This window comes from Mustela putorius, unplaced genomic scaffold (genome assembly GCF_011764305.1).
Source record: "Mustela putorius furo isolate JIRA1106 unplaced genomic scaffold, ASM1176430v1.1 tig00003875_pilon_pilon_pilon, whole genome shotgun sequence".
NCBI lineage: Eukaryota > Metazoa > Chordata > Mammalia > Carnivora > Mustelidae > Mustela > Mustela putorius.
In genome coordinates, this window is record NW_025422026.1 from 3096280 (window position 1) to 3110135 (window position 13856).

Consider the following 13856-nt stretch of genomic DNA (forward strand, 5'->3'; position numbering starts at 1 on the left):
AGGTGCGGCAGGTACCCGAGTCTAGAGCCAAGGGGCAGATAGGCTCTGAGACACAGGTGTGGGAGTCGTGAGCCCACGGCTGTGGTGGCAAGCCTTGAGATGGGGGACACAGCCAGGACAGGGAGCGCAGGCCTGCTTGGGTCCTCCCACAGTGACAGAGCAAGGAAGCGGAGAGAAAGGGACAAGGGACAAACAGGAGGAATAAGGAGCCAGGGACAGATCTCGTCGGATGATTAGCAAAAGGACGGTCAACAGGGGCCCTGAGAACAGCAGCCAAGTGGTTTTGGGGATGGGGGTTTCACAGTCAACAGCACAGGGGGAGAGCAGCGGAGACCGTGAGTACATACAGATGAGCTCCATGGAGCTGGCAGAGCCTGGAGCAGGCAGTTCCCCTCTTGCGGGGAGCAGTGGGGATCCGCGGGCAGCCCGGCCCTGGAACACCTTTCCACGGTCCCCAGGGACCTGGCCACGGTGCTGACACAGCAGCTCTGGGACACATTCTTGGCTGTGCAGGGGCTGGGACACAGGGTCCCTGGGAGCTTCCGAGATGAGATCAAGGCAGAAGGGAGGGGGCTCGGAGTCTCTGGTCTCCCACCGGGGGGCAAAGAAAACAGCTACAGCAACACTAAAACTCTGGCAAAATGGCCTTTTGTGGAATCGGCCATTCAGCAAACCGGCATCTGGCGACTGGCATGGAGCAGCCGTGACTGAGGACGGTCCAGGCACGGCCCCTGCTGAGGCCCGTCCACCTCACCTGCTTTCAGGGCCTGGGTTTCGGGCGGCAGAGAGTCGAACGTCTGCGATCCCGCGCACAGCAGTCTCTCCACCCTCTCGGCTGCCATATCCAGGGGGCTAGGAAGCTTCTGACACACCATCGCTGACGCCTGCTGTTAAGGACTCACAACCGCGAACACGTGCCCTCCACCATGGCACGTCCCCACGCAGACTCCCCGCACGTACTAGGGATCGGGGTGACACTTCGGTCCCCACAGAACACGCCCGTGCTATGAAACGCTCGCACATCTCGGAACACAGACACGCTTTCGGGGAGTTCGTGGACTCCCTGATATAGGGACAGATGTCCCTGACGTAGACACTCCAGGACGCAGATGGCCCTGGGAACATGTGAGCACAGCGCCGCTTGGCAGCTCGGCCTCCGGGGACTGTCGATTGGGATCATTTCCTCACCTGGTTCCAGTGCATCTAACCTTTCATAAACGACCTTCAGCCACAAGCTAGGGTACCGGAATGTCCCCTACCACAGCCCGTGTCACGGGAGGGCTGAGGTACCCCCGCCGGCCCGCACCCAGGACACTGCGCCCACGGCCCTCCACATGGGGACTGCATGGGACACGCATGTCAATGAGAAGAAGACCACTTAAATTCAGCCATAAAATTGTCTTAATTAATGTGAACCATCTCAGATCAAGTCCTCTGGGAATCACTAACACGAAAGGAAATATCAATCAGGTAAGAAAATATGGCACTAAAATGAAACCCGGATCCAACATAACCACCTAAATTATTGACTTAAATCGTAGTAAAATAAACTCTTTCGTTTTTACAGACTCCTGAACAAAACTAAAGATGCGCCTTCTTGAGAGAACACGCGTCTGTACTGCGACCCGTGGGACCACGATGAACCAGAATGTTCTCCTGCCAAAGCAGAAAACACGGTCGCAAGGCAGAACACTAGTGAACCCCAGAACACCTACTTTGGGGGGAAACGTGTTCTCCCCAGAGGCTTTCCTGAGTGCCAGTAACATGCGGGCTCCTCTTGCTTTGGCCGAACTGTCATTTCACTACAAACCACCAAGACAAAGGATACCCAGCACAGCGTGGGAGATGGGCAGCCACTGGCTGCAGATGGCATTGATCTGAACTTTAGGGTCTGAATGTCGTGCCTCCCGGGCTCCAATTTTCAATCCTAAAGAAGTCACTATTTTATCAATTTTTTCTCTGTCCCTGTAGTAAGCATACAAGGAGGGGAGGTCACACACAGACAGGAAGGAGCTCCACATTTTCCGACACGCTTAGTCCCAAGGTATCTCCTCTACAAGAGACTGAACATGCCCAGAGGGGCTCCCGCAGGGTCTCCACTCCCTTTCTGAGGCCCCCTCTTGCAGGGCTCCCAGGGGGCTCCCTCCCAGACCCCGGAGGCGAGACGTGGGGACCAGTGAAGCAGCCTGACCTATGAGCACTCAACATCGTGATTCCGACTCTGGAATAACTTGGAAAAAGTCAATTTACTGAAGCAAACTTCCTTTTCTACTTGTATTAGGCAAGGATGCTCCTAAGTTCCCCATTAATGATCCTGGGTATCCAACACCCTTTCCACAGCAATTGCTTAAGCTGGGTTTGTAAAAACAAAGATCTGGTGTTTCTCTCCATCCGCCTGCCCCTTCCTCTGTGCACTCAAAACCCTGACTGCTGTCCCCCCTGTTACCCTTGACCTGGGTTACACACCCTCTTTCCTACTGTTCACAGGCAATGCCTGGGAACAACTGGCCCGCAAAGGCCCTGTTCACTTCCTGGGTCTGTCTCGGCTTTCTGAAGCAGGACGCGTCACACGGGAAGGGGAGGCAGATCACACCACCCAAAGACACACAGTTTTACGGCAGTCTTACTTCTTCAAGACGGCATCGTACAAGCTCCATATATTCTCCAGGATCAGCTGCACAAATAAAGGTTTCTTCCCTTTAGCCTGTGAACAAGAACATGCGCCCTTAAGTTTCTGAATATGTAGCAGGCCTCACATGCTCACACATAGACGTGTTCCGTGAACGGTAGGTCTCATTCCTTCTAGAAAATGTTTGCTTGACAGGATCTAGTGGGAAACGGTGGTAAGAATGCGCAGTCGGTAACACACCACTCATCTTCCTCTGGGAACCAGGGATGCGACGAACGAGACCGAGTGTGGGGTGTGCCACCGCAACAACCCCACCTCTGTCATCAGAGGGACACACAACACCCAGGCGGAGTGCTGGGTGCGCAGGTCCCCTCCACAGACTTCTTCTAAGCAATGCTCTTAAACACGAAAACTGTTCACCTTCAAGGAAGGGGACAGTAAAAAACCAAGGGAAAAAAAACACTCTACCATTTCTATACACAAAATAATGGCACCTGGAGAAGGACACCATCCCACACACGGCCGCCCCGCCCCCGCCCGACTGTGAACATCTCCCGCTTTCAGATGGAGGAACTTTCCAGATGGAAGTCGGCGGGGCCGGTAAGCGGGGGAGCCAAGACGCACACACAGACTCAGACTCTCAACCCGGGCTCTCGGCCACCTCACTACACCGGCTCCTCCTTCAGGAGCCTTCTGAAAGGCTTTTAATGCAAGGGAGGATGTTCATGATTCGATGCCGAGCAAAAACAGCTACACTACCATATGAACACACGCTCAACTGAAGGATACAGGTCTCGATCCCAAAAGAATGAAAAAAATTAAAACCACAGTATTAGCTGTGTTGGCTTCTGTTCCTTTTTTTTCTTTTTAATGTCTTTATATTTATAAATATTTCCTAAAAGGAATTTATATGCCCCTCCATGAGAATAAATTCATAAAATCCTGAATTTTACATTAAAAAAAATAACAGCAAAACAGTGTCAAGTATCCTTTGAGGCTCTGTGCCTCCGCAGGCCGGCCTGGGTCGCCTCTCCCCACAGAAAGAAGGGCTCTGGGGGCACCCGCCGTCTCCTTCCCATCAGCGGGCCTGGTGTCCCCATTCACCGAGATGAGCCTGAGCTGAGCCCAGGAACACAGCGTGCTCAGGAAGAGCCGTGTCTCTACAGTGAAGGGGACACAGAAGCAGGATCCAAAATACGTCTTCAGGTGCACAGGGTCTGAGAGCACGGCTCCTCTCGGACAGAGAAAGGAAACAAACACAAAGCCGTCCTTTGTTCCATGTGCGTGAGAACTCCACGCAAGCAATCCTGGAAGTGCGCCCGTGACCGTGAGCCTGCTAAGAACTGAGCCACTTTCCCCACAGCCAGATCACAGCAGTTATAGGTGCCGCAGTACAAGTCGGAACGGGGCAGGCCTGTGAGCGACACGCCCGAGGGACAGATGCCCCATCCCTGACCCACCTTCACGATCTTCTTGGCCTTCATGTTGATGGAGTAATCTCCCCACAAGGTTTTCAAAAGAACTTCCTTTTTGATGCCGATTTTTTGACTGTAGATTTTGGCAAAGTGCTCAACTCTGAAAGAAAAGCAAGTGTCGGTGTTGTGAGTAACCGCAGGGAGCGGGGGTTTTGGTGTCGTGCACGGTGCAGAGTGCTCTGAGAGCACAACCAGACGCCGTCGCTTCAGCTGTCCGACGGGCTGGAGCTCGTGACCTCCCCGTGAGTATGACAGGCTGCGTGCACCGAGATGTCGCACAGGGAGTGCGCAAAGCTAGATTCATACCCAAGGAGTCCGGGTCCGGAGCCCACGCTCTTGTCAACAGCTCCGTGTCCGCACCGATTAGGATTCACGCTAGTGCTCCTCTCTTAACTCTGCATGTGCAGAACGAAGCACAAGGACAAAGGGCTGAGGGGATCTGAAGCGGTCTTCTGCAGCTCGGCCAGCGACAAACTCCATCCCAGCCCATCGCCGCTACGGGCGCCTGTGCTCCCGAAGGGAAGGCTCCAGAGCCAGGGCCTGCCCGAAAAGGGCGTGTTAGCCTCCTGGGTTCAACAAGAAACACAGGCACACTTACTTAGCTCTCCCCAGCCCTCAGAGCAGCCAGTCAGCTCCAGTCCGCTCTACTGCAAACCCAGGCACTGGACAGCAGTCACCTGACACATCGGGGCGCCATGGGGAGCACCTGCACCGTCTGGATCAAAGACCTGGGAAAAACCCCTTTCTGGCAGGGAACAGCATGATGCAAGTATGGTATGAGTCCAACTGTCCAAGTGCCAGCATCTGGGAAGATGCCTGCCCTTTTGTCCACTGCGCAGACTCCAAAAGTAACATACTCGGACCGGTTTGTACCTATGGGTTGGCAAACATGCTCTGGTCAGGATCCAGGGATCACTAACTCCGTCCAATGAGCTGATGCTCTCTCGCTGCGGTAACAAAGCCCGGTGGGAGCAAGAGGAAGCCAGAGGAGGGCAAGCTCACGGCGGGCAGCAAGAGGAGGCAGCACGGAGAGTGCTGGAGGTCAGGGTCCCGCGTCCCCCCTCACTGCAGATGGAGGGAGAGAAAACACCCGACCAGGAACCGAAATCCAAAGTCTGCAGTTACAGGCCGCGGGCATTCCGGGCCCGGCCTGGAGGGGCCACGACCTTGAAGGGACTGGCTATGATCGGCCGCATTTCCCATTTGACCCCACAGTGACTTGTTCAGGTGGGGTTTGTGGGTTTTTTTTGTTTTGTTTTGTTTTACTTTTCCCAAATATTAGTTTCTATTATTCTTTTGTTTATATTCATTATACAGAAAATTTTATATGCTTTCTACATACACCACATATGATTACCTTATAACTGTTACATTTTTGAAGGAGGGATCCCTTCTCTGCACCAAGTCCCAGTTCAGTCCACAGACCAACAGCCTCTGCCTCAGGGGCTGAAAGGAGCATGACCGGTCTCCCTCCCCCCCGGGGGAAGCACGCCCAGAGCAAGGCCCAGCAGCTCCCCTCCAGACGCAGGTCAGCACACGGGACGGTGCCAACCTCCGTGCAGACGGCCAGATCCATTCCAGGACCTATGTGTGAGGGACAACAGAGGGCAAGCAGCATGGCCAGAGGTCCCGGGCACGTTCTCCAGCCCAACCTTCCCCGAGAGCCCCCACCTTTACCTGGATGCCTGCGAGGGCCCCAGCGGATACAGAGGACCCGCTGGTGGACATATGGGCAAGTTGGGTCTATTCTTACATGGCTAAAACTGAAGGGAATGATGGAGTGATTAGCACACCAAACTTCTAAGATTTTCGTATTTTGTATTTTTTGAAATTGCTTTTTTTTTTTGCCTGACATAGGACCAATTGTTGTATATTCTTCACTGACACATTCTGACTTTACTTATTACACTACCCAGATGGTTTATGTTTCCATTTGACGTATCAACAGTCTGTGATATAAAATCTCCAAACCATACAGATTTCCACTTATACTTCTATTTTTGCCTCATGCACTTCACTATGATCAGAGGTACTGATGCAGAGGTAATCTCTGTCCGTTATCCATTAAAAAGGATCCATATACCACAATATATTTCTATAAATTCTACCTTGTTCGTCAATACTGCCAAACTGCCTTCCTTTTGGCTCATATCTGATTGACATACTGAGCCAAAGCTTTGGTATTTACCCCTTAGCTATGATGCTTTCTGTTTATCTATTTTAGGTAGCAAACCTTGGGAGTTTTTTTGTTGGTAGTGGTTTGTTTTTAGTAATGGAATTTCCATCTTTGAAAAAGCGATCTCCTCCATGGGGTGCTTCGTGCAGTCAGTGCCCTAACTGTTCTGGTCGGGGGAATTTCTACTATGATTTCTGCTCATGCATCCAGGATGTCTTTAATATGCTGCTTTGTGGTACCCAGACTTTTGTGTTTTCTTAGCCTTGTACAACCCTGTGTCAGATACATGTCCTGTTTTTAATTTGAAAAGTGGTGGGTTTCCACACTCTCAAATCTCCATCAGAATCATAAATTATAGCACAGTAAGCACCTGTCCATCTGCTCAGCCCACTGGCCTCAAATCCTTTCCTGTCTGTCATTCATTTACACATACAGGCACAGAAATCTTCCAAAATCCTAGTTTTTATTCTTTCCATTCTTTTTCTACCCACAGTTGTCATAAAACTTGCTTAATATCAACCCTTCCCCCACTACTGCTTCGTGCTCTTTGTCTGTCATTAGTTGTAATTTTAAAACTGTGACAATTTCTCCACTTTTGGATTCTGTCTTAATTTACTTCCTCCATAGAGTACCTTCAAACAGGGTTCTCAGGAAGACCCGCTGACCTACAAACCCACCCATCCGGGCCTATCTTCCTGAACCACAACATAGCCAAGGGGGAGGTTATGGGGTATCCTTGTGCGTCCAAGCCGCCCAGTGGGCTGACGTTAACGGCAGGATCTGAGAACGCTGGTGTACAAAGACCAAGGAAACTGCTCTAGGAAGGACTCCTGTCCCTGTTTTATGGGGTTAGGAACTCAGCTGTGCTTATCTAAAACCTGAGCTGGACTCTGACCTAGCCAAGTCAGCAGATTCTCCCAGATTCACATCCGCAACAGGGCAGACTGAGGCCATACCCAAAGGGTCAGCCTCAAGTCACACTCCTTCCTCCTGTCCCCTGGCATGAGAGTTTAAACCATCCTCCAAATTCTGAAATGTGCTCCTTTCCCACCTTTCAGGACACAGGAAGTCTCCCCCTTTCCCTGGTCACTGACCCATCAGAGGGAGGCTGACAGGAAAGCATCTCCAGTGCTTTCTTCCCACCACCAGCCCCCCATAAATGAGCGCGCCCGCCAGTCCCCACCACCAGCCCCCCGCAAATGAGCGTGCCCGCCAGTAGCAATAGGCACTGATGAGCTCTAAATGCAGCCTTGCCTAAGGCAGGGGATTCGCTTGCTGACTGAAAGCACATCAAAGTGTCCAGGGTCGTGAGGACCCAAAGCCACCCGTGCAAGCTTCTGCCCATCCCTTCTCCTTCCACGATAAATGGACACCGAGTTCTGAGATTCAGACTCAAATTTGCCTGAAACGTTCCATGATTTATAGAAATCATTCCAAGCAAAGGACGAGCCCCCCTCACCCTGGGGCAAAATGCTGACAGATGAGGAAGCTAATGGGCCTGACCCAGTTATAGGACGGAATGAATATCACTATACTCTTAGCTCGAAGACATTCTCAGAAATCATCTGAGCCCAACGTTCTTAGTGTTCAGGGGAGGACACTGAGACCCCACACGGTGACCATGACCAGTCATCAGCCAGCGCGTGAAGGGCACGCTCTCTGCAGGTCGGCACTTTCTGTTTTCATGTACGTTTGCTCTCTTCCACTGGGGCCTTCACGGGCACCAAGCGGACTACAGTCTCTACGACTGATGACACACCGACAAGGGAAAACCACGGTATTGTAATTTATTATCCTGTCAAGGCAAAATCTGTTTGGTCAAAAGGGAGTGAAGATCAAGTTCCTGTAAAAGGACAGAACAGCCAGAACTGGCTGGGCTCCTCCCAGGCCACACTCTCTCCCAGGCCATGCTCTCTCCCAGGTCACGCTCTCTGCTCGATTTCAGATCCCTTCTTCCTTCCCATTTGCAAATTATGTTTCAAAATGTTTCATCAACAGACTCCGCTTTCCCCTGGAGCAGTGTGTCTGGTTCTGTTCCATGGCTACAGGATGCAGCCCATGGCTAAAGTCCATCTCACTGCCGTCCCACAACTGTTCATCCAAGCTCAAGACATTATTCGAGAAGTAATAATTCTTTAATTGTATGTGGATTTTCTGATTCCACAAGTCAGTAATCATTGTGGTTCAGGAAGGTAATCAAATGCCCACCACCCGGGAAGCACTGACGTCACCAGTCCTTGGCCCACACGAGCACGTCCGGAAGGAACAAGGGTCCCCGCCTCCCAGAGCGCAGAGCCCGCTGAAGCCCCGCAGGCAGGAAGCATACACTTCAGTGCCAAGCGGACTGTAAAATTCATATTGGCTCCTCTACCTCATGGCTGAGTAACATTAAACATGCACCAAATGTCTCCGAGCCTTGCATGAAACATAAGAGTACCTATTCGAAAGGACTGTCCTGGGATGCCTAGGTGGCTCAGTGGGTTAAAGCCTCTGCCTTCGGCTCAGGTCATGATCCCAGGGTCCTGGGATCGAGCCCCACATCGGGCTCTCTGCTCAGCCGGGAGCCTGCTTCCTTCTCTCTCTCTCTCTCTGCCTGCCTCTCTGCCTACTTGTGATCTCTGTCTGTCTAATAAATAAATAAATAATCTTTTAAAAAAAATAAAAAAGAAAGGACTGTCCGAAGAACTCAATGAGATCATCTCAGCAAACTAGCTTAACATGCAGCATGGGTACAACCGAATAAAGCTGGCCTCTTTCCACACTGCTCGTGCGGACAATAAAAGTTAACAGAGTGTATTTGCTCACACATGCACCAATAGCCTCCAGAGTATACAAGAAACTGCCAGGATGCTTTAGTTTCCTGTGGGGAAATGAACTGAAAACCCAAGGGACAGGGAGGGAGATTTCTCATGGTCTCTCGTGGACACATTTTGTACACTTTTATTTTTAGATTTATTCAAAGAATAAAGTTCTAAACAAATCATTTTACATAAAATCTAAAAAGAGATGCAAGACTGGTTCAATATTCAAAAATCAATCAATGTAATCCACTATATTAACAAGTTAAAGAAGAAAAATCACATGATCATATTAACTGATGCAGGAAAAGCATGTGACAAAATTTGACACCCATTCATAAAAAGGACTCTGGGGGAAAAAAAAAAAGGAGTACAGGGAACTTCCTCAAATTGATAAAGAACATTTACAAATAACCTACAGCTGACCTTATACCTAATGGTGAAAGACTCAGTGCTTTCCCTCTGAGGTCAGAACAAGGCCGGGATGTCTACTCTCCCTGCTCTTGTTCAAACAGTCCTGGAAGCTCCCGGCAGAGCAGTAAGCCTAGAAGAGGAAAGAATGTGGCAAAGGAAGAGGGAAGAAAGCAGCCCCGGCGGCAGGTGACAGGAATGCCTCGTGGGGAACCCCAAGAAACCTACCAAGAACTCGGTAAGTGGGTTTAGCAAGGTCACAGTGTACAAGATGGACATCCAAAAACCCGTTAACTGTATTTCCAAAAAGTAGGAATGAATATGGGAGCACCGAAACTAAAAATACAATATCATGTCTAATTGATCAGAAACAATGGAAAATTAGGTGCAAATCCAATGCAACGTGTACACTACTTCATGGTGAAAACTACAAAATGCTAACAAAAGAAATCAAAGAAAACCTTTAAAAAACTGAGAAACACAGTGTTCATGGATTAGAAGGCACAATGCAGACCAGATGTCAAAATCTTCAAAGTCCTTATACAGGAAACAAACTACTTCCGTACCAGCATATGGAAAACTACACTTACCGTGGTGGTCACGTCACAGTCTACACAAATACGGACTTGTTCTGCGGTACACTTAAAACTAATTCAATATTCTGTGCCACTCATCCCTCAATGAAAAAAGAAAGAGAAAAGGAAAGAAAACAAGGCGAGGGCACGAAGAGATGTCTCACCCAAGGACACACAGGGCAGATGGGCCCAGGGAGCGAGGTTCCACAGCCCCAGCAGTCAGGAAAATGCAATTAAGACCACAGTAATGTAACAATACACACCTGTCAGGATGGCTAAAAGAAAGGGACGCCACCAAACAGAGGTGACGATGTGGACCAGATCACCCCAGGTGGTGGGTGGGGGTGTAAAACAGCACCCCTTCTGGAAAACTGATGCACTAACCCTACAACCACCATATGACCCAGCAAACGTGGTCCCACACGTTCGCCCCCAGGACATGAGAACCTACATTCATGGAAAAACGTATATGTGAATGTGTATGGCAGTCTCACTCAGGACAGCCCCAAATGGGGAAAACCCAGATGTGGCTCCACGCACGAACAGTGATCTGTGGCACAGCCACCCCAGGGCACGCTGCTCAGCCACAGAAAGGAACCACGGATACACCCAATAACTGGGTCCCCTCTCCAGAGAGTCCCGCTGCCTGAAAACAAGCCAATCCAGAAGAGACTGCATAATGTTTGATTCTGTTTTCCTAGCTATTATTGTCGAGACGACAAATTATGCAACAGGAGGACCCCGTGGCTCCAGGGGGTGAGAAGGAAGCAGGTGGATGTATTAGGGAAGGATTTCCGCTGGGACCGATGCCACCAATGTCAATATTCCGGCTGTGATGTCGTGCTCCAGCTCTGCAAGATGTTAGCACTTGGGGGACACTGGGCCAAGGGTACAAGAGAACGCTGATCCTCCTCACAGCCCTGTAGCACTCAATCATCACCTCAACAACCACAAGTTTCATTAAAGAAATCAAGTGTATCGACGGCTACGAGGAGATCCGAACAGACTTACCCAAAGCCCCAGCCGTCGACTGCGCTCGTGAACACCACATTGCCCTGGTCCGGGGAGAAGTACAGGTGGGAGTCGTCGGAGTCCTCCAAGCCGGCGCTCCAGTCGTACACCTGCTCTCCGGGGTCAGAACTGGGGTTCACGCGGGACTCCGTCTCTCTCTCTGCTCTTTCTTCTAGGACTTTAGAAGTGAAGAGAGTTCCCGTGAGCGCATTCATCTAGGAGAGAGGGGGAGATGACAGATGTCAGCAGAGGCTGGAGACGCGGGAGACGCGCTATCTGGGACCACCAGTCAGTCTGGGCTCCACGGATGGAGCTGGTGTTCACGACGATCGTGAACGGACATGTTTCCAACCCATTCCTTCCAGACCCAGCAAGACTGAACTGTAGGGCTTCTGTGAGGTCATTTTGTGACCTGAGGAGTGGCATCCGCAGTACTGGGAACTCACGACCCCATGGCCCTAGTTCACAGCCTGAGCCTGAGCCCTAGTTCACAATTCCCTCGCCCGTTCTCACAGCCGGACTTGTCACCACTCTCCTCAGGCCCTTCTCCTGCCTGCTGGTCCTCAACTATTTCCCTCCCAAGTAAGTGGCCTTATGTCCTACCAGAGAGAAATGGAACCTATTATTCAGAAATCCTGCAAGCTCCCCGACTCCAACCGATGAGCCCCTGCCTGCAGACACCGTGGGTCCCTCTCCTTTCGCCTCCCCGGGGTCCCTCCCCGTCCGGCTCTACAGGGAACTAGACCCATCGATCCAGGCTTCCCCGCTGCTCTGCTTTCCTCCTTCCCTCCCTTCAGCAAAGACCCATTCTCAACGGGTCTCATCAGGGTGCCCCACTGTCTTGAAGAAAGTCCAAACCCTCACACGTGGCACATGACATCCCCATAATCGATGCCCCATGTTCCCTCCCACCCCCGCCTCCTGCTTCCCGCGATCTTGTTCCTCAGCGACAGCAAGTCCCACGCGGCTCTCTGAACGAAACACCCTACAGTGCTTTTTCTGGTGTTTACTTTGTATATCTTATTCCTTCTCTCCTAAATGCCCTGGCCATAACTCCCGAGCTTCTTCCATCTCAAGGCTTCTGACCCACGAGTGTTCCCAGTCTCCTCCCTCCGGACCCGGGGGCGGGGGTGAGGCAGTCGCACCCATGTCTCCAGCCATGCCCACGGCCTCTCGCTGCTCTCCGAGGATCCCTTTCAAGCTCTCCCCACCACACTGCGACATCTCTGAAGACAGGGACCCTGGCCTGCCGGTACGTTCACGGTCCCCAGCACACAGTGGACATCCCAAAATTCATTCACTCGACATACACCTATGTAAATGTCTGCTGGGAAAACACAGAAATGGTTGGGCAAACTGTCCTCTGAAGGCAGGTGATACAAAACCAAGGAGCCTCTTAATATTGCTTCACTTTAGGGCAAACGACAAGCTTTTTAATAAGAGAGCATCAAAACCTATCACCCAAGCTTCGCACTCGAGGATGCTTCCAGGGAACGGAGGGGCTCCGAGGGGAGGCCTGTCCCGTACGATGATGCCAACACACGGCAATCGTGGGTTCTACAGACGCAAGGTTCTGTGCCGACTTACCAGCTTCCTCCTTGGAGCCCTGATTTCTAAAGCCCTGAAGTAAAGGCAGAAATACCTGCTCTAAGATGTTCTTGAGGTGAGCGTAGGCCTCCTGCGGGCTGAACTTCAGCTCCACTATCAAGCGGTCTATCTTGTTGATCACCAGCACCGGACGGATGTTTTCCAGCCAGGCCTGGCGCAGAACGGCTTGTGTCTGAAGGAAACAAAGGCAAAGGTAAAACGCACGGTTGGAAATACTTAACGTGCCTGAGAACACCCTGAGTCACGACCCCTCATTTCCATTCTCTTGTACCATAGACAGGTGCCCCCGAACACTCACGAGGCCTGCGTCACGGAAGGAAAGTAATAGACAAGAAACGCCCTTGACTTCAGGGGACTGACGAGTCATTTGAGAAGGATAAATAAACCCGTGCAGAGTTTACTGAACAAGCAGAAGACAAACACTCAGTGGCCGCCACCACACGGGCTGGAGAACCAGAACACCCCCCAGCAGGCCCCACGTGCACCCTGCTGACCGCGCTCCCCGCCAGCATTCCCTGCCAGCTGCGCTTCAGGAGTGAGATGTACCAACGGTGCTATCTTGTCAGGACAGACACTAAGGCCGTGCTTCTCGGGCTGGGGGACCCGCGCCCTCAGGGGAAACCGGACGGGACGGGAAAGGACAGTTAGGGCACAACTTCTTAGAATTATCAAATTTCCTCCATTTGAGTAATTTAAAGCTTTTATCATTCTTTTTTAAAACTATTACAACAAACAAAGGTATGCTCAGAAGTGGGATACAAGGGTGACAACATTTTTTGAGATAAAACGTGAGGCCTCCAAATAAGTCCTTGTAAGAACCGAGCCTGAAATCCACTCCGTGGCCCACGCTCGGCACATCACCTGGGTGAACTTTTCCACCTTTGGTGCAAAGGAGAAACATGAGCATGAGGGCACAGAGGAGAGAGATACAGAAGGGGTGGGGGGCCAGGGTGGGTGTGTGGGTGGACAGAGGCGTCCATGTAGCCTGAGAAGCCGACACGAGAGTTTCCCGCTGGGGAGAACTGGCTCCGTGTCTTGCCGTCAACCACCTCTCCCAGTTCAGAATCCTCCCCAAATTCAGCCTCTCTCAACTCTGGTCCAGGCGCTCTCCGGAAGGGGCCATCACAGACCCTTCCAAGTACTTAAAGTCATTCTGGCTGCGATCCCTTCCGG

General features: G+C 51.3%; 1 protein-coding gene across 2 annotated transcripts in view; it reads right to left on the reverse strand.

Moving 5' to 3' along the window:
* Positions 1 to 13856, reverse strand: part of EFL1 (elongation factor like GTPase 1) — a 115419-nt gene that overhangs the window by 81404 nt on the left and 20159 nt on the right. For both annotated transcript variants that reach the window (XM_045067175.1, XM_045067176.1), the window contains exons 6-11: positions 12718 to 12855; positions 11076 to 11290; positions 4090 to 4204; positions 2628 to 2704; positions 1829 to 1965; positions 755 to 877 (exon numbers count right to left, since the gene is read on the reverse strand). In XM_045067175.1, coding sequence (XP_044923110.1) covers positions 755 to 877; positions 1829 to 1965; positions 2628 to 2704; positions 4090 to 4204; positions 11076 to 11290; positions 12718 to 12855 — 805 coding nt within the window. The remainder of the gene's footprint in view (positions 1 to 754; positions 878 to 1828; positions 1966 to 2627; positions 2705 to 4089; positions 4205 to 11075; positions 11291 to 12717; positions 12856 to 13856) is intronic.